The 26,046-nt window shown below is 41.2% G+C and overlaps 1 protein-coding gene across 2 annotated transcripts; it reads right to left on the bottom strand.

The window, feature by feature from the left end:
• Positions 1-25,530, bottom strand: net1 (neuroepithelial cell transforming 1). Of its 2 annotated transcripts, XM_072673036.1 has the most exons (11): positions 25,367-25,530; positions 19,329-19,395; positions 12,536-12,595; positions 4,217-4,492; positions 3,612-3,674; positions 3,374-3,470; positions 3,206-3,282; positions 2,856-3,113; positions 2,575-2,745; positions 2,140-2,326; positions 1-1,857 (listed from the first exon to the last, which is right to left on the bottom strand). In XM_072673036.1, exons 1-11 carry the CDS (start codon positions 25,501-25,503, stop codon positions 1,406-1,408), a joined length of 1,845 nt encoding a protein of 614 aa, XP_072529137.1. In that variant the 5' UTR covers positions 25,504-25,530; the 3' UTR covers positions 1-1,405. The 2 variants fall into 2 exon arrangements, with proteins under 2 accessions (XP_072529137.1, XP_072529138.1); XM_072673037.1 differs by lacking the exons at positions 12,536-12,595; positions 19,329-19,395; positions 25,367-25,530 and adding an exon at positions 7,032-7,389.
• Between the last annotated feature and the right edge of the window lie 516 nt (positions 25,531-26,046).

Raw genomic sequence — 26,046 nt, 5'->3', positions numbered from 1 at the left:
TTTTCAGATGCAAATCTTACACAGACCTTTATTGTTCCATTAATTATTGCGTTTTTCTTTTTACAAATCAAACACATTTACACGCTCACTGCAGTCTTTCAAAGATCAACATATCCTTTAGTCTTTTATACAAACTGCTTCAATGCTCATGACATTCTTCAACCTTCAACAATTCTTTTCTCTAGCAACATGCTTTTCATCTTTCTTTGAAAACAACTCTCACTGGCTTTTCACCAGTGCATCAAACCTTCATACTTTGTTCAAGACACTACAACAACAGAAACACAATCATCAGACCAACAGCCGTGGTTGCCTGTAGTGCCTTGAATCGAAGTCAATCTTCTCTCAACCAATACAACTCAATGTTTCCATCCATTTTTTCTACCAACATATCTCAAGCCCTTATACAACTTACAGGTCCCTTGCCAGCAATCAGGCAACTCCTGTGCTTAGACAAGTATATACATGCCATGGTCCACTCTGGAGCAGGCAAGACTCCACAAGTAAAGCTCCATGCAAGATGCTACATTGAAAAATAATCCATTTCATGTTGGGGAAGTTAGCTTTCTCGTTTAAAAAAAGCCAACATGGCTCAGTTTAAATTTTACTTGAGTAAAAATAAAAATACCACATATTTTGATTTTTTTGACAGTGTAAATTACATCACATTTTACTGTGACTTCTTTTGGTTTTTGGAAATGGGAAAAGAATAATAATAATAATAATAATAATAATAATAATAATAACAACTTCTTTAAATGAATGTTGTCAACGGTCATTAATGAAACCGATGAAGAGTCTGGCAAACGAAACAGAAGTTTGATGATAGGAATGTACTGAAATAAGACTCTTCCAGAGATTCCAGAGTTCTGAATCAGACTTGTACAACATATTGGACGTTTCTGATTTCTGACCTCGTTCTTCCCTTATTACTGTTCTTGAGTATCGTCAATTTTTCAGCTGAAAGCTAAACAGTGCTGTTTCAATGAAAACAAAAGAGCTACAGTAAATTTGATTGAAAATATATATAAAAAGGTAAAACTTTAATTACAAACAAAATCAATAATAAAATACTAACAGTAAACATGGCTCGTTGCTCAGTCACACACACACAGCAGTCACTGACTGAAAGTGTGCAGGAATCGTTTCTTGTGGTCGATCCCTTCGAGATCACAACGTGCAGTCCGCCTGAAGTATCCTGCATGTCTCTGGTACGGATTAATTCCGCCGTGGGACGGGTTGGAGTGGGGATGTAATATAGCTGCCATAGAGGACAGTAACACAGAAACACTGTCGCAGAACCAGACGGTTCCAACACACATAAATACAAGTCTGATTTTCCAAGGGCGTGCCCTGGGATGAGTTTAAAGTCCTTAACCTTAACCACTTAGTCCTCTGGTTAACCCTACACCATGGTCTCCTTCCTCTTCCCCAACGAACAGAGAACACGCTTGTCCTTTTTGGATTTACGGGGTGAGGAAGACGAGGAGGACGCGGACGACGAGGAGGAAGAGGAGGAGGATGTTGAAGAGGTAGAGAGGGTGGAAGTGGCAGAAGGTGTCGGGCTGGGGGGTTCGTCGCTCTGTGGTGAGCTGGGTGCTGAGGCTGCACTTTGGGGCTGGTTCTCATCTGTCTCGTCCATATGCACCACGGCGGAGACAGTGGAGGAGCGGCGCTTAGAGTGGACATCGGTGGTGGTGGTGGTTGTGGTGGCGGATGGGACTTCACTCTGGACGAGGGACATGGCACTGCGCAGGCAGTTAAGCCACTGCTGCTTGTGGAAAATGTCGTTAACTTGCAGCGTGTGAGACTGGCCCTGTGCCGGGTCTTGAAAGCGGACACGGAAAATGTTCTTGGCTGCAGGAGGACAGAGATAAGGAGTCGTGTTAAAATAAGCCACGGCGACTTGAAAGAAAGGGTGGTGGAAAGGGGCTGCACATTGGTCAATAAACAAACCAGCAACCTCACGTCTCTTATGTAACTAGGCCAAATGTGTGCTGGTACTTAAAACAAAAAATGCTTAGGACAATGTAGATAAACCAGTCTAATATTCTCTTCTGAGAGAGAGCTCACAGCGGTTACACATAATACAGTAAAAAAAAAGACAAAAAAAACAAAAAACAAAAAACCTTGTCTCACCTTTGTCGCCATTGCTGAAGGCCCCCCTAAAGGAACCGCCCATGCGCACGTCTCCGTCCTGCAGGTCGTCCACCACTAGATCCTGCACAGGGATGGGCTGGCGATACACTTGGAAACAGTGGCGGTCGTTCCGAGTCACAGGCCGAGTGAGGACCAGAACTTCAGTAAAAAGAAACACGTGCAGTTTCTGCAGAGCAAAACAGAAAGATTAGGAGAGATTAAAGACTGCTGGACAGATTGTCTAGACACATAGAGAAGTATTTTCTTTGTCTCCCATGTTGTGATCATTACTAAGATTCCTGTGTCTCTGTGTCATGTCTTTGAAAGATTAAAAATGGTTATTGCGTGACTCCTTTTTGGCTAGTGATCTGTTAATCCTACTGAGGAGAGGCGGAAAAAGTAGCGCATGTGCACACGCATCTGAGAGAGTCTTACCGTGCCACTCTTGTTGCGTAGTTCGCCATGACACAGCAGGCTCTTGCACTGCTCTATGCGGGGGTCTTTCTGTCTGTCATCCAGATACTCCAGCTTATCGATGTAGTACTGGCACTCTGATTCCCCCTTCTTCATGTTAATATCAGACAGCACGCCTTGAATAATGCTGACCTATAAAAATGCAAACACAAAAGTTAAAAAACTTATTTCCTCATATGATGCTTTATATGTAAACTCTTCCATACGTGCACAAATCTCTTGCTCTCTTGCTTTGTACTCACAGCTTGCTCAAGACTGGTGGTGTCCGGGTGTTCAGGCGGTGTGTGTCTGAGGATCTCTTTCAACAGAAGTGGATATTTAACCAGGCGGGAACGAGGGATGTCCAGAAAGCTCCACAGGTCCAGCTTCCTACTGAAGGGCGACTCCAGGCAACGTTGCAGAAAGTCCTGCACTCGTGGGTCCTGTTTCTTCTGGTCCAGAAGAGCTTTGGCTGCCAGCTGGTTGCTGCAGTATGCCCGGTATGCATTTAGCCTTGGAAGCTACAGGGGACAAGGGAGTGTCAGTAACTTAAAATCATACGTTTAACATGACTGTATGTGAAGAAAGAGGCTAAACTTGAAGTTTTTCTTACCCAGTTCACAACGATCTGGCCAATCTCTCCTACTGTGCCATCAGGGCCTGTAGCCTTGGCCAACTGAGCCAACAGATCTGACAGGAGGATGAAATGTTAGTATCACTGAACTTCACAAACACATACACAACAAGACAGGAGAAATGTGTTAGAGAGAGTTATATTCACCTTCATGAAGTGGGATGTAAGCATCCAGATCTCCAAAAATGGCTGCTAGCTCCTCCTTGGACATGATTGATAGTTTCAGCATTGGGTCATGGTAAGCCTGTAAACAAAGAATCCATCAATCAGTTGACAGCAATGCTGCTTAAAAATGGCAATCGCTTAGACTGCACAAGAGCACAGCCAAGCTCTTATACAACCTGTTTGCATTACTTCACTAAGCGCTAATCCAAAGAATACCAACCTTGCGGGCGAGCTGGAGGTCCTCAATCAAGTCCTGCTCTCCTCGAGACAGCTCAAAGATTGCCTAAATAAATAAGAAACCAAATTAGGTGTTGCTTTATATATTAAGCATGTTTAGTACCAAAATGACCAACATTAAGAAGATTACTTTAGGAAATGTCTCTTAACTGGGTCTGAATTTACTAAATGTTTTTTTTCCTCTGTCTAGCTCTCTGGTGTGGAATGTGCTTATGCTGTGGCAGTTTGCTGTGATGTCTAGCTGGGAGAACTAGACAGCAGAGACCTGTGCGTCACACCAGCAGCTTTCTGTTAGCTCAGAATGTCTGGCTGTGGGGTATGAAAATTTGTCCTCAATGCTCCATTACACTCCAAGAAGCCAGAGTACACACCAAATAAACACAGCCAGCCCCAGAAAAATCAAGTGAGAGAGAGAGGGAAAAAAAGGCAGGAAAGCTTCCAAACCCCAGACCCTTAGGGTTTAATAAGTCACCAGGCCTGATTCAGTAGCGTCTGGCTGAGATGTGGAGGAGGAGGGGGGGGGGGGGGCTTTTAGAAGTCTGGGTCATTTTGTGCTGTTATGTTTTCTTCAGCTTAAGTCACACTCACCTCCTGCCTCTTGATCTCTTTGGTGGAGAAGGTGCCCTTCTGGTGCACGTCCAAAGTCTCAGACCACAGTGTGCTGTTCCTCCGCTTTGGGGGAGTGGGTGCCGCCGCCTTGCTGCAGGCCTTATGGTGGGGCACGCTTGGGGACCGTCCATCGCCCCTGAACGAGGCCTGGAGGGTCTGGCCGAAGCGGCGGACAGCCCCATTCTTCACGGGGGAGATGAGGTTCGCCAGCGAGGTGACTCGGCCCAGCGGCCGCACGCGCTTAGTACTAGGTTCCTGCACGAAAGAAAAAGAATGATTATACCATCTGCGCAGAGCAACTTGACCACAAATGAATTCCGTTCAGCTTCACTGACAATTAAATCATTTATGACACATTAAGAGTAAGGCTCAGACACAGCCAGAGGACACAGGAGGGAGTCAGCTGACTAATCTCACTTTAAAACTAGGAGGTGCATGATCAGTCACAAGACCCACTTTCCTTCTGGACTTCACCGCCAGCCAGGGGCGAGATGGATGGAAGGAAAGGATGTGGGGAGAGGAAAGGAGAGAAGGGCTAAAGGGTGGACTTGGGGTCAGACTGGCTGGCGTTTCCTGGGGTGCGGACATGCAGGCAGAAGCTGGAGCCCCTAGAGACAGCAGCTGTTGGGCACATCACGTGGGGAAGACCCCTGCACAAAGAGGCCTTTCTGCCTGCTGCCCTGGAGATCAGGGGGTCTACAGGCATCTGTGGAATGCACAGGACCCCTCTCTCAGCTGTCCCATGCTGACACAAACTCACATAACTTATGTTTAGTGTAACTGACTGACCACAGCAAAAAGACTGTCTAATGGACTGTTGTTGTTAATTCACTTCCACAGCGGATGAAGTGCTATTGTTGATATATGCATGTGCCTGTGAGGGGAGCACAGGGAGGCAGAGCAGGGAAAGACCCAGCACTGGTACATATGGAGCACTAAACCAACCCCTTGCCTCTCCTGTAATCCTCGTGTGAGGCTGACTGTCGTGTTGGGACAGGCCCTACAAGGCTTTCGCGTGAGAGGGAGAAGCACACCTGAACCCCATAATGAACGGGACTTGAGCCAACACCAGCAAACCACACGAGGGGTGGGGGTGGTTAACATGGACCTGCAGGATTACTTTTAACTGTAATCACTGTCCTAAAACTGTGGCTTAAAGACAGAGGGGGGAAAAAAGAAAACCACTGTGTTTGCAACTTTACAACGTGACACAGATAAGTGCCTGTGTCTATAATCCATTTCAAATGTACTATTACATATGGGCACTTGGCTTCATCTCCACAGCAGTGTGAGAGACACTGTGTTCGGTCTGCCAAAGTCAAACTGATGAACAGTCCTGCTATTCAGGCTCAGACCAGTACACACAGCTGCACCGCAGACTCACTAGTTCACATTACTTAGGAGCTGCCACTGAGGTTCCACTGTACTTCGCTTTCCGGGACCACCAGACTAACGGATCTGGCCGAGACTAACCAACTCTGCTATGCCAATAAACACAGGACATTACATATGATCATTTCATTTCAATGGTGGTCCACAGAAGACCACAACATGTAAATACATATATCCTGACTTGTGTTGACTTAAGACTTGTTGATGGTTAGATGCATAAACTAATGAACTGATCAGTGGCTTTAAACAAACTTTGGCAAGAGTTCAGCCGCCACATGTTTGTCCTGTCATTTAGGTGGTCCTGCAATAACAAATCCAGCCCCTCGCTCCCTCAACTGTATATTATCTTGTGGAAAGAGCAACAAGTAGGCAGACAGATAGACTGATAGGAGAAGCTATTTCTGGCTTTGCTGACCAGGAGGGAACTCCCAGGAAAGGGATTGTGAGCAGGTCCTGGCCTCAGGAAGCCCCCCCCTAAAGAGCGAGTTTACACTACTGTTGTTCAGATTGTGGTTGCTGGTGGGGGTTGGGGAGGGGATTTGTGTGTGTCCCCCTGTGTTGTGCCCTGCTGATAAAGATTTAACCTGCAATGCAGACCACACAAATGTTCAAATTACTGATCAAACAAGAGGGCAGTCTCTAAAAAACCCTTAGTCTTGGGCAATCAGATAGTGTAGAATGAGGCAACTGGTAAAAATAAAGTCTGAGGACAGCATTTCCTCAATTTCTTAAGTCATTCACTATTCCTTCTGACTTCATTCAGCTTTCCTGGCAACTCATCCACTTCTCTCTTTCCACTTCCGAGCCAGCAGACCCCAAACCACAAAAGGAGAAGAGGAGCCCAAAGTACAGAAGTAGCAAAACAACTCTATATCCAAATCCTCTTTCCCCGCAGTGTTGCTACTTTCCTTAGCCAGGCTGAATAGTGTGGGGGTTGGGATAGGGGCACACCTGGGTTGCAGTAGCCTGTCATTGCTGTGAAGCTGCTGGAATGCTTTTTATCCCACTGTATGCACTCACGCAGCCCTGAGGGCACCTCAGTCCACCTCCCATCTGCTTTACCTGCTCTCCAGGTCTAAACTACTTCATTCATTCTGTCTGGACATATTACGTTAAGCATGGTTGACCATCAAAGCAAACTTAAAATGCTCTCATGTCTAGTCCTGTGACCACAGCTAGTGGACTTCTGACCTCCATTGGAGACTATGATTTGAAACACACACACACACAGATGAAGTCTGTCCAACACACCTTAAGGAAACACACCTGTATGGCCTTCACAAAACAGCTTTTCACTGAAGATAAGACGAGGGCATGGTTCTGACTCAGCTGATAACACGATGGGAACAACGTGTAGAACACGTTTATATGTCCCAAGCATATTTAGCCAATGGAATCTCACCTCAAGTTCTTTACAAGCCTGGTTCTGGTAGTCTATGTTCTGTAGAGTCCGCTTGATCGGCACCACACCAGATTCATCGTAAGCCACCATTTCTTTCAGTAAAATCCACTAGTAAGGTTCTTCTATTCCCAAGGGTCACCGGTAATCCACAAACGATTAAAAATTTTAAAAGGGGGTTAAAAAAAATTCTGTCCCCCTAAAAACTTTGTCCGCCTGGGCGGAACTTCCTAACTTCTAAAAATGCACACACAGTGTGCTCTGATGATGTCTAACTTTGTTCTGTGCATGTGGGAGGGAGGTGAACTCAAATACTCAGCGCTGAGCAAGGGAGTGGCCTGAGTGCATAATGGGTGGGATTTATAGCATAAGGGGTGGAATAAGAAAAGGACCTGAACTATCCTGAACAAGTGACTAGCCAAGAAAACCCAAAGCGCTCATGTCCATTTTACAGACAGGGAAAATATTTAGTATGACTTCAACACAAGATCAAGTGTAAAAGTGTATAGAAAAGTTTGAGTTCATAAAAAAAAAAAAAGTCAGTGCATTCCTTTTTTTTTTTTTTATGAAAACATTGTAATTAGCCATTTAAGCTTCATATTATTGCACTTTGCAGTTATAATGTGTTCTATGTAATATATATAATGTGTAAGTAATATCACAACCTTACACACACACTGTCCACACAGTTGACACTGCTGTTTTAATACTATCAGCAATTCCTTGTTTGGACATTAAGCCAACAAGTTTTGCAACTCACCAAGGCAAACAAGCCACGCTGTTCTTAAAAGATCTTGACTACTGAGACCCAAGCCAAGCAATTAAGCTTACTCTAGTGCAGTAAAAGTCCCCGATTTGGGTAAATGCGGACTGTGAACAAGAGTCGCTGTAAGGAAGGTGCAAAGTACAGAGACTTGTGCTCTAAAATCCGCTTAATGAAGGAGAAAGTCGTTACCACCGTCTCATCAGGCAAAGAGGGGGGAGGGGGTGATCAATAGAAATATCAATCAGAGTTTTGAGCAGCAAGGGCTGAAGCACCGACCCCCTCCCCGCTTCTCTGGTCTCTGTGTATTGATTAAAGGAGGAGGGAGGGGGGTGTCTGGTCCAAAGGTAACAAAAAGTTTCACAGTACAGAAGTGAGAAACTGAACAGGGCCACGCCAAAAAAACAGAACTCTCTTAACAAAAGCTTCCGCAGCCATCTACACTCCGCACCCACAACTGCACAACCAGTTCATCTGCATTTGTACGGAGCTCAAAAACGACCCCTGAGGTGTGCGGTACACTGTGAGAATCTGAGCCCTTAGAATGTTTTACTACTGTTTTCCCAAGAAGAAAATAAAAAAAGAGCCTAAGCTGTGCAAATGGAGCGTGTTAAGGATAGGTGTAAAACGGCGTAAATAAGACTAGTGGGTGTTTGTTAAACAAATGGAGAACAGTAGTTTAGTGGCCTTCTGCTCACCCTGTTATGTCAATAGTAAAGTGTGAAACTGCACATTTGCGACACTTCATTTCCATGGGAAGTTACTTACTTATGGTAGGGGCATTCAAATTAGAGCATGCTTTACTTCTTCCTTGGTTATAAATGCAGCTTTTATTAATTTCAGATTTTTGGCCAGTCAACACCAATAAATAATCAGCAGCTAATTATCTGAATTATTTTATAATAATTTTGCAAGCAAGCCAAGACTCTGTGGCTCTGAGACCATCATAGGAGGCACTAGTGTGTTTGAAACTAGAACCAAGCCAACCACAGAACAACAGCCTGCACGCTTTACTCATACCATGGAAAGACAGGCCGTTATCGTACATTGTGTTTTGACAAGGGGTTTGGTAGTTTTTTGAAGGGGTAGACATGGCTGAACTTGCACACCACCTCATGCTATCTCTCCTGCAGGGCAACACCCAGACACCTGGGGCAGCTGAAGAAAGAGGTATAAAACAGAAACACAACTCCCACAAGGCTGAGTCACCAGAGTCTGGCTTGCCAGGAACGGGCTGCATTCTGAAACGAACATCCTCTTAGGCTCTTCCTAGCTTACCTGACAAATTAGCGTCACAGTTCTGTAGAAGACATAGGACTGCAGGGCTGATTTGTTTGTGCTGGTCACACCTGAGCAGCACTGACTGCCCTCTACTGGGATACTGAGGTACTGCAGGTCAAATAGCAGTGTATGTTAAGTGGACTCCTGCATTAAAATGGACTTAAAAGGATGCTGGTGGTTCTTTAGAACAAGTGTTGCAGCATCACCACAGAACACGTAATAAACATGAAACAGTCCTTCCTGTTCCCAGTATTACTTGTACTTTGTACAAAACTCACTCTAAACATGCACACTAAACCACAGCGAAGGGAAAACCATGGTAATCCTTTAGCAGTAATCATAAGTGAGTGGGGATCCCACACTTGCATAACTCTCTTCCAGAGAGAGATGGAACTCCTTATTTGAACAGATAGGAAAAGATGACATCCTCTTCGGCGAAGGCGTGAAGACCAGGCAAGTCCACACAGTTTGTATATGATGGTCCTAAGTTTACTTGTGTGTGGGAGGACTAAGATGCCGAGCAGCTGATGTTTTTAACTCGTCTCTCCCTCCATTTCCGCCCCTCAATCTAGATCACACACATTTCTTCAGGTTACTCTTCCTCCACTTTTCTAATATTAAAGAAGCAACTCACCAAAAATCTAATTCATCAAACGCCTTACCTACAGTCGATCAGCCAAGCCAAGTTCACATCTCTAGCTTTGCACTGGTGTCATAACGTTAATGTACTCAACACCACCATCTCAAAACACTTAATAGGCCTGTTTAAAAAGCAGCAGTGGGAACTACTGTCCCCTGGTGTGGAACTATTTTGCTGTTTCTACGGGGCACATCATACAAGCCGTTTACAATCACTGTTCATGTGGAGAATCAGGAGAAAATTCATTATGTTTGAGCTAGTTTTAGATCATATGAGCTGAGCAAGTTTAAAATTATGCCAGAAAAGCTTTAACTGTCCAGCAGTAGGAATAGTGTGCGGGTGCTTGTCTTGTTTGGTTTGTTGTCTGTTCAATAATTGTTCAGCAACCCTAGCTTTGAGACTGGTTCTATACAAATCAAACAGAAGGGGAGGAGGTGGATACATTGGTGGATACATTTTTTTGGGTGGGAGCTTTGAGTAAGGGCCATTTTATTTCAGTGCCTCAATTGGAAACATGTCGTAGTTCCACTGTAAAGCTAAAAAACAAACTTTAGAAACTATTTTTGGGCTTTTCCTAAAAGCAAACTATTCCTTTGGACCAAAAGAAGTGAATACATAAGAAAACACTTCCCACCCACTGTAAACTGATGAAGATTGATTTCTACTGAACTCCGCTTGTATTGTTTTGAAGTTTTGCGATAACCCTAAGCTGTCTCATCCGGTTACAAAAAAGAAACTAAAAATAGATGAACACCTTTTTGACCATCATGTGCTTTCCAAAACAAATACAATCACAATCTCTTTACATAAGTAGAAGTTCTTAGGATGAAGAGGATAAAAGACTTGCTACATAAACAGATAACATGCAATAGCGGTAAGTAGAAGAGGCATTTATCCCTACAACCCCTTCATCTTGCCTGCAACACTTGCACAGGATGCCCATTGTGCCACAGAATGGCACCTGAAACTAAACTTGAAATTGAAATCTCTCACCTATTGCACAACGGTTTATTGATGATGCCTTTGCCTTAGAACACACCCTCAAACAGAGCTGGTTGCCACCAAACAGAACAGTAACCAATACCCGCACACTGTTTCTTCCAGCCCTGTGTCTCATCAGGGAGGTGTCAGACACACATGTATACATACATACATACATACAGTCACATATACACACAGTGTAGTATGAACACTGTATCCTACATGAAGACACATAGATACTGAAACAAGTCTTAGAACATTTTCTTCATTTCAGGTCATTTTTTACTATTCTATACTCGCTAATTACACTGCATATTTGTGAACAGTATATCATTCTGAAACATCTTTGATTAGTGTGAGAATGGGTCACACTTTTGGAACTAAATATCTGAGATTTGTTGCAGCATTATATATATATAAAGGCTGTAGTTAATGCTAAGTGAAAATTTCAGAAACCTGGTCCAGATTTTTTTTCCCCTTGTTTATTTTAAACCTGTGTGAATGTAAAACATTTTAATAGTTAATCAGTTTACTCACTCCTGCTGGTCTTTAAAGTAGTAGTAAAGTAATAGAGCCAATACTACTACTTGCCAACAAAGCTACAATTCCATGGGAGGTGGAGACCACCTGGTGGTGTCCCCTTCCCCCACAGCACACTTACATAGATTAGGCTTTGCGCATATGTGTGTTGGTATGTTTGAACAGGGGGTGGGGGTGAGAGGTGAAGCTCTTGAATATCGTGGGTAAAATGTTTAACAACAAGAATGAAAAAGAATAGATGTGTGTTCTACACCTACACAAACATCTTCTCAAAAACAGCAGACAGAGTTTCTGTCAGGAGAGTCGTTTAATCACAAATCAGTGTAATTTATTATATATTTAAGTCAGATTTCTGAGGAAAATCCTTATTTCATTGGCTCAGCTATGTTTAATCTAAAATGAATCAGTCAAAATGGATTTCAAAAGCAAAACTAACACAAAGAATCTGGAGAAGACAAAGAGCCAGGTTTCATTCCTCATTAAAAATTCCTTATTAAAATAACATTTCCAAGAATTAATCGTTTTGTTATCCCTACCAATTAGGAGTATTACAAATGATCACTGGACTTTTTGATGGCAATTTCAAATATTTTAACAGAAATCACATTTTAGAATATCGTGAATATTAGAGTAAAAAAAATAGCATAGAATGATATATGATCGATTTGAAAATGACTAATGCCTAAAACATAACAGGATATGTCCCCAGGCGGAAAAGGGGCAGTGAATCATCCCATGGCAAATGTTGTGAAAAAGAAAGCAAATGTTTACAGGAAAATGAATGATGCAAAACTGTATAATAAACAGGTCTACACATGGCAGTTTGTTATATTACAGTACCATCACGCTGAACTTCTCGAAGCTAAGATCAGTCGGCTTTGAGTAATCATGAGAGGTTTACATTTCGGGAGATGACAGTAAGGATTAACTGTAATCAGAAGATTAAACTCCAGAAGTTTATCATGGCTTGCCCTGATTGCTCCTGCAAACAAACATGATTATCAGACTCCCCAAGGCCCAGTCCAAAAATAGTGTCATAACTTTAAACTGAAGAGATATCTGCTTCATTATCTCCAGATGATCTAGGAGGTTTCTGGAATAATGGTTCTTGCGAGGGTTTATTTTCCCTTTTTGTTTGTTTTTACTGGTGTGTATATATATAACTGAGTAAGACTCATTTGACAGAGGCCTGTTGATTTTTATTCAGGACACAACAAGAACTCAATGAGCTCAAGTCAATGAGCTGGCTCAGGACTCGGCTGAAAACGTTTCCTACCAGTTCAAGTTAACCTAGTCACTCACCTTAAAATCAAAGCTGCACAGGCTGACGGCATCATCGTCCTTCTCTCTGCGCTTGCGTTTCTGTAAAGAAGTAAAAGTTTGTTACAATTCAATAAAAACAACAACACAAAGAAAGACAAAATTCTCTTAAATGCTTTAATACAAAAACAAAACAGAAAACCTAAATATTCTCACTATCAGACAAACTAGGGTACAACAAACTAGCTTTTCTTCACAGCATGTCTCTAATATACACTTTCTGGATCAAGTTGGCGCGAGAAGAAAACAAGCTTCAATACAGTCTTCTCTTTTATTCATTTGCTTCCAGCTGCTTCAGACTGCGTGGCCTGAAGGCTGGGTGTCTGCTAAAAGCAGACATAGCTGTGGTTTACAATGGCCCCCAAGGAGGTCCCATCAAAATCAGGAAGGACATCTTTACCCCCAAGAGATTTTAGCATCCAAGTGTGTGAATGTTCAAGTGTGTGCACGTGTTGAGGCTCTGCAGGTGGAAAGCGTAACCTGTGAGTGTGCCTGGCCGGTTCACTACAGGAAGTCGCTCCACAAGACTTAAAATACAAGACCAGCCTGGATGTTTTAAGTGCAAGTCCAATTAGAGCTTTATAAGCTTACAAAACAGACAGATGCTCATCCTAAACTTTTGAAGATACACAAAAGGGGTAAAAGGGCCTCATAACATTACAGTTGCTAGAGCCAAAAACACTATATTGTCCATTTGTGAGTAGGTTAATAACAGAAAGCAACGCGTGGGGTAAAAAAAAAAAAAAAAAAAACAGGGCAGTAGATGGCAGCTAAAGGAATGCAACCAAACCCCAAACATACACATGTGATTCTGTAAAAGCTTTAGGAGGGTGGAAACCGTTAAGCCTAGACAATCACATTTATCCTCAACTTTCAAACGCTTAAGAACCAAATCACAAAAGACAAGTGAAGCCTATCCTAGAAAAGCCTTCCTGGTCCAAGAGGGTATGGTAAATATTGACCCATGTGAGCAGATAAGATTAGATCGAAGTCATTTATCAGGCTTTATTTGGAACTACACTGAACAACTTGCACTGAAAAAACAGGTTCCACAAACATGAGGCATTTGTCATACATTAACAGACATCACGCAGCTTTCTTTTAATAACCTATTTGCAAACGAATAATAGTGTTTTGGGCCCTCTCTGGAAGTTTCTGTACATTTTCTAGGCTTAGAAAGCTCTAACTGGACTTTAACATCAAGGTTGGTCTTGTAATGTGTTGGCTATAACTGAAATGATTTGTAATTCTACATCAATGCACTTAATGGGTTTATGCTCAGTTATTTATATATATATTTACTTATTTATATATAAAGTAAAAAATAATTTTTCAAATACTTCATGGCTTACAAATTTTTTAAAAACATGATTTAAGATGTGAATCACAAAAGAAAAGGTAAACTGTGAAACAATTCTGGTTCTTGCTGTTGAACAATCCACTATGATATCCAAATGACATCTGCTGGAACTAGATTATGAAAATTAGCAAATCAGAACAGTTATGTTACTTAGCAAAAAAAAGGACATTACCTAATAATTTAAAACAACAATGACTTGCATTTTCAGTGTGTTAAGGAGATTAGATTAGAAATGGATTCTTTCCGTTTTGGCAATGTTTAAGGATATAAGGTTATAACTTGGCTGAATACAGTCTACTGTTGTGCTAATTTATTACCGCTAAATCAGCAGCTCTCACTCTCAGCGAAACTGTAGCAGAATTCTGGACTACTCTGAAGACAAATTGGTTTCTGTCAAAAGCAGATGTTTACTGGTTGGCAGTGAATGGTAAAGAATGGAAGCGCAAACTGGCTGATCTCTCAATAACTAATGAATTCAAATCAAAAAGCATGAAGAAGTACTTCATGTTCACATGTTTATATAGGTCAATACAGCCACACATCTTCGACAAGATCTGCTAGGTCTGCCAAACAATACTGATGAAAAAAAATCACTAAGTAGAATCCATAGCATAAGCAAAAAGGCAGCCTAAAAGAAAAGTGGCAGTCAAAACACTACATAACCACAGATATTGAATAGAATTAAAGTTCCAAACTTTGAATTACTGAAAGTACTACAGACATCTGAAGAGCTTTGTTACTTTTAGCAAACACACTTCACTGTGGCAGGTTATGAATGATGTCAGCTTAAGGCATCTCGAACACCAGTACAGCAGAAAAAACAACGGATATGGCATGGTTCAGGCTTAAAATGGCCAATACCCGAACCAACAAAACATGAATAGATAGATGGAAATAATACACTACCTGAATAAAACTATTAAACTATTATAAAACTGTTTTATAAACCAATTCTCTTATTAAACCATAATTGCTAATGGTTTAATCACTTAACCGACATTTAATGATTATTTAATTGATTATTCAGTAGTAATTAATATGACTTCAATCCTTGGTATCAAGTCCCAATGACTCCCTAACTCCAACTAAAGGCCTATTTTAACATACTAAAATACATAAAGCTTGTGTACAGGTTCTGTTCATGGAAAAAGGACAGAGCCACTCCCTCTTTCAGAGGGCTGGTCATTGTTGTTGCTTGCCGCACTCAAATGGAAAACACAATAACTGTTCAGAGTGCTCTGCAGTCTGAATACACAACATGCCTGATAGGCACTTTCACAGGAACGGCTGCACAGAAGATATTTCTAAAACTTTTCCCAAGGCAGATGAATCCAGTGTTTGCTTTAATCTTCACTTTCCACATAATTGAACATGATAGGAAACTAGCAGCGGGAGTTGGCTGTGCCAAGCACAAACAGAAATATTTAGACTCTCTGGGGATGCAAGGCTAAATCGGGCTAATAAAAAGGCAATCCATCCAAATTTTCCATGCCTTACTTAGAGAACATGATACTGAAATTATCCAGTCTGGCAAGTCATCGCTCTGCCTCTCTGCTTTCCTGAGGCCTAAACAAGTAACAGTGCAAACAGTTACAAACACAAAAGTAAAGGTAAAAGGTTTTAACTAGAGTTTGTTCACCTACAAATAGTCTCAAACATACAACATTCAGCCTTTACATTTAAACCAGCTAACATTGTGATTCCCCCTTGTACCACCAAAATAGCTCTGGCCTGTCAAGGCACAGACTCCATGAGACTTCTAATGGGATCCTGGGGTATCTGGCACCAGGGGGTTAGCAGCAGAATCCTGTACATTGAGGTGCAGCCTCCTTGGATTGGACACAGTTTGTCCAGCACATACCACAAATGCTTGAACAGACTGACAACTGGGGAACTGAAAAGGCCATATTTTGATATGTACCAACCAAGGCATACCAGGATCTCCAAACAAGACCTGACATTTCTAAGACGCGCAGATCTAGTCATCTAGCAATCACAATTTGGCTCTTGCCAAAGACACTTGGATTCTTACACATGCCCTTATTTCCAGCTTCCAAATTAACTTTAAGAACTGTCAGTGTAACGAGGTAATCGATGCTTTTCACTTCATCTGTTAGTGGTATAATTTCTTTATTTATTTTTTAAGGCAGATTGGTCTAAATTCAGTTCCACAACTTAATTTAACTCACTGTAGGAAAATGGAATTCAAGTATTACCTGGCAGAAATGTGCTTTGAAAACTAAAAAGTAGTGTATTTTTCTTAGACACAGTAACAGTAAATCCTCTTGTAATTACCCTCATACCTCAGATTGGAGTTTCATGTGTAGTTTGGCACAAGTCAGGAAACTCAACACACAATCTCAACATTACAGATGTCTGAGGACCATCTTTTGTACAGACCATCTACAGGAACTTATCAAATCCATTGAGTACACTCAATCATCCCTCAGGCTCCCCAAACTGCCTTAGCCCAGGCTATGGAAGTGCTCTCACATCAAAGACTCTTCCTTTATTCACCTTTGAAAGGGTTGGCACAAAAATATAAAGAAGGTGGAGGGGGGGGTAATGAAGCTACAATTGTAACCTTAACGCGATCCATGTGTCCAACTGATGAGCTAATGTGTACATACATTCTAGGGAGGAGGAAAGAAAAAAAACCTTCCATATCAAAGCAATAGTTTGGCACTGGATAAAGCAAGCCCTCCTTGCTTCCTCTCTCCCTCACTCTCCTCAGATGAATGATGGATAGAGTTTCGCTTGGCCTTCATAAACTGCGGAATGCTGCAGGCCGTTTTACTCCCTTTGTAATCTTCCCGCTGCTCTGTTCTCAATCAGAAACCAGTTTACGTTAACTTCAGATCACACTTAACTGATCCAGGGGGAATGGGAGCTATGTTAATTCTATTATGGTGGCGAGAGGAGAAAAAGAGCTGGAGAAAGGCAGTCTTGAAGCATCTGAGAAATCGGTGTCTGCTGGGGGAAAATGTCACGCAACGGCATTAATGCTCAAATGAAAGGATTACGCGGGCCTGCTGATGTCATCATTCTGGGACAGAAGCATTGTCTTAGGGAAAACCTACACCTGACAGAGAAGCGGAGAAAAATACAAAAATAAATATTATATCTAACTGACCCTTCATGTTTTTGTGATTGACTTTATACACACAATGCAAATATTTAAGCATATGGTAAAATGTCAACTGTCTGCGATATGGACCACAGACACGGATGAGTTCCAGTGTTACATTAAAGTGCTTTAGAATTGCTCCATATGCACACTTAAGATAGAAATCAGCTCAAAAATCATAAACTGGCAATTTACCAACTGGCTAGCAATAGGGGTGTAGTGACAAAACTACTATTGGGCTCTCAACATCCTAAAAGTCTATCTGAAACTAAACCTGTGCTTTACAGTGTCCCGATCTAACACTTCAGCCACAAGCAAAAAAGGTAGCTGTAATACAATATGATACAATGTGCATGCGTATCTTGACTTCATGCTCACCAAAATGTACCAAAATGTTCCCTGCCTGAAACCCAAATTCAATACAGACCTGGAGAAAAACTAAAACTGAAAAACTAATAAAGCATAATTCATAAGCTTTAATAAAAGTCCTAGAAGAAAAAGAAAGACTAAAAACAGGAAAAGCAAAACATATTGATCCTATTCTATTAATGGTATGTTTTCAATAGGACATAACTGGCAATAAATGAATTAATTAAAATGAATAAAACCAAATGAAATGAGGTAAAATAAATAAACACCTAAATAAATAATAAAAAAAGTGTGCAGAAGTCATATGAATTTTTTTTGGCACAATCATTATAATAACCATGTCTAAACCTGTGGCTAAAAACACTGTTGGTAAGTTTGTTGACTCTTTGTTCCGTTTTTACTGTGTTCTGCGTATCAAACAGGATGTTGCGTTTAAAAGTAGGACATGTAGTGAACATGTTATGTGTTGTTCTCCCTCTTGCTTGGTATGAACAGTTATTGCAAATTTACCTTCGTAACTGTCTGAACATGCCTGCACTGATGCAATGGTCTCGTTTTCATAACCAAATGATTAAAAGGGCTCAATTTCAAGACTTTGTAGCTGGCCTTTCATTTTCAATTTGTTTAGCCAAAAATCAAGTGTGCTACATCTGACCATTTTCACACAGATATTATTTTGGAGGCAGAAAAGTTGGTGCATGACTAGTTTCAACTCTTCTCTGCCCAAACACTGATACAGCTCATGAACCAGATTAATAAATCAGTTACTGAGCTGGATGAGGAGTGTTAAGGCACAGAATAATTACTTAAAACACTACTCAAAACTAAGTCTTAACTGTTTCTGTCTTGCAAAAACCCTTTGTCTTTATTTTTGCAGTTTTTTTTCTTCAGAATAAAGCTACTCTGGAAGTTGTTCATTACATCGGATCAGAATTTCATGATATGCATTATGAACATGACCAAGTAAAATTATCCAGAATTAATTGGAGTATAATGTTTTATATTGACCATCATTAAAAGTTACTAAGGTTTCTTTCTTTTCTAAAGTTGCCTTTTAGAATTCAGTGACAAGACACAGATCTAAATAGTATTACAACTAAAACACACGGATACTCAAATACTTTAAATGGTTCTAAAACAAATGGCAAAACTCACATAAACATACAAAAGGGGGGGGGGGGGGGGGGGGTTAGACCTAACTCTTAAGAGTAGAAAATAGGAAGGACACTATGGAAACGACAGAGAAACAAAACAAAGGAGTAAAATGTTATTTCAGCACTGAAGCTAATGGACTAGCAGAGGAGACCAGAAGTGAGACTGAACAGAGTAGCCCTGTCACATGTGCTTGTGACCAAGGTGTAGGACAGGAAGAGCTTCAATAACACTCTCTATGCATGCGCAGACTTAAACAATATGGGATCATGTTTACCATCATGTACAAAAGAGGGGTTTGACAAGTACAGTACAATTTGTACCAAACTCTTTAAACACACAAACACCTACCATCCATCACAGCTGCGAATTTGAATGAATTATAGGGCTATGTATTGGCAAGAACCTGTCAATACGATATGCATTACCTAGTTACTCTTTAATATATTGCGATGCTGTAAACAAGGCAATGTGTTTTAAATCAGATTTGTGGGAAAACATTGTGCTCGTGTATGTGAGAAAAAGAGATCCTAAAGAATCTAAAGTTAAGGTATAGATCACAAATGCGCATTGTTCTAATGTCTAATGTAAATTTGTTTTGAAAAAAACACCACAAGAGATGAGGCAGTGCTCTTTTCCCACATATGCATCAGTTAAGGAGTCTGAACTGCTCAGACGAATGTCAAATATAGGTCACCTTAAAAAGACAGTAAATTTACCCGCTGCGTGAATGTAGCCAAAGTGATGCATGATGGTTGTGTACTTACCAAACTGAAGTCCCACTGAGGACCAGGTGTCAGAAAGGTAAATGAACTTCCTCTTCTCAAAGGAGGCCTACACAGAGAGGGAAAGAAAAATGAATTCATGAAAGATCAATCATTAACCCATAAAACATAACTAATAGCATATGACCAAGTCCAGAAGATTATGAAACAGATCACATTTAGTTTTAGTTTAAACAAAACAAAGTGAATCACATTTAAAAGTTATAAAACCACTGTAGTTTTATCTGTGTCACTTCCCAAACATGCACCAACCATAATCAAACAAAGAAAATCCAGCCCAAAGGACCTGGAACAGTGCGCAACGCAAACAATGTGTGTAGTACAGCAGCGGTATAATCTGCAATCCTCCACCAACCAACCCCAAACTTAACACACTTCTAATACAGATCCAGTTCACTGTGCAAGTAGATAAGAAGAAAGTTAGGTATTTAGCCGCATCAGACAGGTACGTCCAAATGCTTACAATACATACCACACCCCAAGCCTGGTGTAGCGCTGCTTCCTGTGATGCTGCATCCTCAGCTGTAGAGTGTAAAGCCAGCCAGAGAGAGAAACAGAGCTGTCAACCATGGGCTCTCACACCAGGGTCTTCACTCTTCTCTCTCTTATGCCCTCTATATCCATAATATTCAGAGGAACCGAAGCACTACCTCTTCTCTTCCTAGCTGCCCCCACTCTCTGTCTGTTTTCAGCAGCCCACAAAAGCCCTACACCTCTCTATTTTGGGGCCCAGTGACAGCTGGCTCTGTGAGGTCATGTTTGCACAGAGTTCTTTTTCAGACGCACAGGTGAGGCCCCCCCCCCCAACACACTGAAATATTCTCGCATTCATCAGCTTATCTGCGGTCTAAAAGGCTGACAAGAGATTAACTCAACACTCAAAGTGTACCCAATCTGAGTGGATCAGGGGAAAGAACAGTAGAAGAAACTGATTTTTTTTTTTTTTTTTTTTTTTTTTAAACTATGGTTCTGTCATATGACTGTAATGACCAGTCACAGTTGTTCACTCACTCATACTTACATTGACAAACCGAAGATTATTAAATAAATGTTGTATACAATATATAACAAATTAACACAGACATAAATGTACTAAATAGCTATTTATTTATTAGGAACAACTGCCAGACTCACATTATCAAAATCAAAACCGAAAACATTTTTTTGCATGATGAGACGATATATTACACTTTCTCAGTCATGAGGATTTCTACAACCTGGGGGGGGGTTTAAACATGAAATGCTGAAGCGATTTCATGCTAGCTTGGGTGCATGTGACCCTATGGTCCTCCCTAACATACTGAGCTGTGGGGGAGCGCATGACCATAATATTTTCCTCTCATTCTGAGTAAAACTGTTTAAAGTGCCATAGCTCTTCTGAGACAAAGCATGTCTTCACTCAGCTGCTCTTCTTTTTCTTGAACTTAAATCATGCACATCCATCCGCTAGTGTGGGACTAAGGGACTTTGTGCAGGTGGTCATAGTCTATATATAGGTGTGCTTTTAATGGGTGTCTGAAGTGGTTAAAAGAAATAACACAAGAAGAGGAAAAGTAAGATCAACAAGCAAGTGTCAAAAATCTTTTAAATCAAGAATCCCAAGCTGAGTCTGTAGAAGCTTGTGAAGTGGTTGAGTAAGCATTCAAACTCTGGAATTTCTAGTGCTGGGCAAAGACTGCTGTTACAATAAATCATGCAGTATATACACTATTGCCTAACACACACAAAACAGATTTAATTACACAGTAATACTGGAAGACATTGCAATTCAGATCATAATCAGACACTTGCCCTTAAGGCCTACTGACACTTGAACATTGTGCAAAATGAAATTCCAGAATATGGTCTGACGAAAGGATGGCATGATGAAAAAAGGTGGAGATTCTTTCACATTCCTCCATTTCAAAATGGTGATTGTATGCATAAGAATACACACTAAATAATACTTTATGCCTTACAGTGTGGTACAAGATAAGGGAGTAGTGTGGCCAATAAGGACATCCAGAAGGTCCTTCAATTCCACAGAGAAATGCAAGGCTGTTGGTGGTCCCCCAAAATAGAAAGTCTCAAATCTATTTGGCCAACCAAAACATCTCACACAAATCTGTAACTGTCCCTTAAGGGAAGGGGCCTAAGCCTTGGGGCACTTTTTTTCTGGTGCGATCATAAAGAGCAAACAAAGCTAGGTGTGATGTAAGGATCATCTCACCCTAGAATCATTTACCGGTAGGTGGTGACAGCCCGTGAAAGAGAATATGATACAGGTGAGAAAAAAAGGAGGATTGAATGATAATAGCCTTAAGCTAGGAATTTCAATATGAACAGCATTTTCCAATCTGATCAAAGAAAACAGCGGATTACTGTAACCTGCTTGTGGTGAATGTGTAGGCGGTGGGAAGTACTAAGGCTTGTGAGAAAATGCTCTGCTGTTCTCAGGAAGCTTCACAGCGCATTACAGCTGGTATGAATGGCATGGTCACTGCGAGTATTCAAAGACACACTCCCATCCAGGCTTTTACAACAGATTCCTACAGTCTTCAACCACATTACAGCCCGGGGACACTCCTTAACACACTCAAACGTCAGAACTGCTGCAAGAATTTAAAGAACAAGAGTAAACCATGCCCATTAAAAATACCTGTGTGATGAAGTCTACTGCCAACCATACCTCTCTCCTGCATACACTACAAAATAAACACCCCAAGAACGAGGGTAAAAGCCTCAGAGTGTGGGAATGTTTCCTGTACAGCATACAATTATGGCGACATCATGATCTGTGAACCTCCTGAGGTGACGTGATTGGGGCTTGTAGTTGTAAAAGTCAACTGAAAAGCACAAAGACTTCTAACACAAGCCAGAACACTTAGTCGATCTTTAAATACACACAAACGAGATTTACAGTCTGCAATCTAGTGCAAGTAGGCCTAAGCTCTTATGAAAAATCTAATATTAATCTGAAACATAAGAATGACTAAGGACAACTGAGTGCATGAGCACAGTTATTCTCCGAGGCCTCCTAAGACGACAAGTACAGTCTGCTGATGAGACATACTAGTGTGGTAGTTACTCATCAAGAACACTGAAAGGGTGTGTAGAGAGCATGATTTGTTGAGTGATTCCAAGGAACATAGCATCATACACACATTTACAAGAAACAAGGCTTAAACTTAGAAAAGCCTCATGACTGATGGCCTACTGTAACATCAACCCTCAGTAGGTTGTGTTTTGTGTCAGATCTACATTGGACAAAATGGGACATACATCACGATTAATACTGAGAAAAACATTTTAGAAATTTTATGGACATTTTTAAAAGCAAACAGTGACAACTTGAACAACTCATTTCACTTGTCTTTAAAAACAAAAACAAACAAACAAAAAAACCCAAGAAACTAATGTTCAGAGCCACTGACTAGTGAGCACAGGCTTTACACAAATCTTACTAAATGTTTATGGACAAGGCCTTTATCAGCCTTTAAAAACCACTGTGCAGAAAAGAAAAAAAGATGTAATCTATTAGGTAAAACGTTAATTTTATGAAGACATGATCTGGGTCATCAGTTGGGTTTAATGTTGCACACGTGTACACACGTGGACAAAAATGTTGGTACCCCTCGGTTGAATGAAAGAAAAACCCACAATGGTCACAGAAATAACCTGAATCTGACAAAAGTAATAATAATAAAAAAAAAAAAATCTATGAAAATGAACAAATGAAAAATCCACCATTGATTTTGAACCATGCTTCAACAGAATTATTAAAAAAATAAACTCATGAAACAGGCCTGGACAGAAATGATGGTACCCCTGAAAATAATGTGACCAAAGGGACATGTTAAATCAAGGTGTGTCCACTAATTAGCATCACAGATGTATACAATCTTATAATCAGTCAATGGGCCCATGTATAGGGCTACGGGTAGTCACTGTGCTGTTTGGTGACATGGTGTGTACCATACTCAACATGGACCAGAGGAAGCAAAGAAGTTGTCTCAGGAGATTAGAAAGAAAATTATAGACAAGCATGTTAAAGGTTATAAGACCATCTCCAAGCAGCTTGATGTTCCTGTGACTACAGTTGCACATTTTATTCAGAAATGTAAGATCCATGGGACTGCAGGTAACCTCCCTGGACGTGGCCGCAGGAGGAAAATCGATGACAAATCAAAGAGACAGATAATATAAATGGTAACAAAAGAGCCCAGAAAAACTTCTAAAGATATTAAAGGTGAACTTCAAGCTCAAGGAACATCAGTGTCAGATCGCACCATCCGTTGTTGTTTTAGCCAAAGTGGACTCTTTATGGGAGATGACCAAGGAGGACACCATTGAAAACAAATCATAAATGCCTCAAAAGGTTGTGCAACAAAAAAATAAGATAAGGGTACCATCATTTTTGCCCAGGCTTGTTTTATGAGGTTTTTTTTGTTAATAATTCTGTTGAAGCATGGTTCAAAATCAATGTCAGATTTTCATTTGTTCATTTTCATAGAATTTTTTATTACTTTTGTCAGATTCAAGTTATTTCTATGACAACTGTGGGTTTTTCTTTCATTAACCAAGGGGTACCAACAACTGTTTGTGTATGATTTTTATTTAAGGTTTATTCAGTAAATGCAGTGGTTATTCACAGAACTACAACTCAAAGCCATTTGGATACTTAAGTGGTTCTTTGCTTTCATATGAATGGAAATTCTTTTATAAATGTCACAATATCACATCAAAAAGTGTTTCTCTTTCATTAGGAGTTAACAAACCCTTGGTAGTACCATCTAGAAACCTAACAGCTTAGACTTTAGCTCTGTTGATGCTTGAGAAGACCAAACTGGCATCAAGATTGGCAGGAGGTACTGAAAGCACCCAAGACAAGGGAGGAAACTTGCAGCTTTGCCAATGTAAACTCTTCCCTTCTAATCGCAGCACTGCTTTTTCATGCTATCTGTGGCCTTTCACAGGACTTACCGGATCTAAAATATACTGGACTAGTAAGGTTACCATGTTTGGATTAGTTTTGGACAGAACTTCTTGTGAGAACTCTACACGTCAGAGAACTGCATTTGCATGAGAAAGATTAGAGACACAGGCCAGGTTCTTGACAGGTTCTCATTCGTCACTGCCCATATTTCCACAAAAACAAACTTCAAGCTTTAAAACAATTAGAAAACGGCATATGCATTGGCACAGCTACACCAGTCCCCTGCAGACAGGACCAACCTACAAGCACCTCTGAAGCACAGACTCTTTCATAACATACTCAGGTCAGTGTGAATCGAGCTCTCCCATGTGGAGGGAAAGGAGTACTGCAGTGTACTCAAATCTATTCCAATGTCACTGACCAACGTTTCAATTTACCAAAATGCACCGTGTGCATCTCCTGGTGCAAGATCGGACCGTTTAACACCCTGAAGGGCTGGCTGGTGTAGCTGAGTTGTTGCAAGTCACGTGTTTTGGTTGCACTTGCATGTCAACAAGTAGCTAGCCATGTAGTCCAGGTTTAATGGCGTTTCAAGGTTTGGGGTACATTTATTGCTGGTCATCTGCATAGATCGTGCTCAAAATATGTCTGATAACACTGATCTTAGGCCTTTTTGAGGAAGTAGCTACCTTTGAAAGAAATTCCCAGCTTAACGTTAGCTTGGCAGTACGTTTTACATGCATACCATATATAGCTAGCTATCTATCTAACTAGCTAGCTACGTGTTGGATGGTTTAATTGCGTCTCTCGTTAGGTAGCAGGCTAGCTAGCCACCCAGACTAGACAAAGCTTGGAAGGGAGCAAAGTCTGAATGAACGTGCACGACAGCAGCGAGGCCTAGAGGTAAACATGGTAGCTAACGCTAGCGAGCTAGCACTAGTTAGCAAAGCTGCTAACACTGCCGACGACAAAGACATTACACTTCGGGCCACTTCGCCAGGTAGCTTAGCTATCTACATTACAGGCGAAACAATAAATATCTAAGTATTCGTTTGGAAGAAGCTAGTGCTAGCTGGTTACACGGCTGACCGCCGAGTCCCCTCACCGTCTCTTGTCGCTGCTCCCGGGGGACTCGGGCTCCGCGTCCGCCACAACAGACTTTCTCCTCAGGCTCGCTTTCCTCTTTGGCCTCTTATTCGTAGAAACGGGCAGCGTGGCTTGTGGCTCTTCGGTGTCCTCCATTGAAAATATCTGACCAAATATGTAAAGGGGGCTGTAAACAAACACGGAGCTGAAATGTAAACTGGTATGAGAGCAATATTGCGGAAACGCAAAGCGGGGGGAAGGGGAAGCTACGGTCAACGGACACCGAAGAGGTTTGAATATGGCGGAACCTTGAATTTAGACCAATAGGGGAAGAGGTAGGCCAGGGTTGCTAGGATACGGGCTGACATGGGCGGGACCACACGGGCGTCTGTTGTGGACGGAGCGGCTCTGCACAGCGTGAACTCCGCTCACACACGGCGACACTGCAGAGTTGAGTTTACTGTTGGAGACTCATAAATGTATTTGGCTTTTTTTTTTTTTACCCCGAAAGATAAATACAGAATCATGAGCTTATTTGCTCGCTTCCTTATGTCCCACTTTTGTTAAACGCACTCTGGGTGTCCCACTTATGCTAAGCGCACCGTTAACTGAAGTTTAAAAAGAGCCCGGAAATATGACAGCCGTTTTGTGGTGAGAAAATGCACACGCTGTATTAAAAAAATAAAATAATAATAATAA

This window comes from Salminus brasiliensis, chromosome 2 (genome assembly GCF_030463535.1).
Source record: "Salminus brasiliensis chromosome 2, fSalBra1.hap2, whole genome shotgun sequence".
Classification (NCBI taxonomy): Eukaryota; Metazoa; Chordata; class Actinopteri; order Characiformes; family Bryconidae; genus Salminus; species Salminus brasiliensis.
Note: the sequence above shows the minus strand (reverse complement) of the source record. Positions and strands in the feature narration are given on the sequence as shown.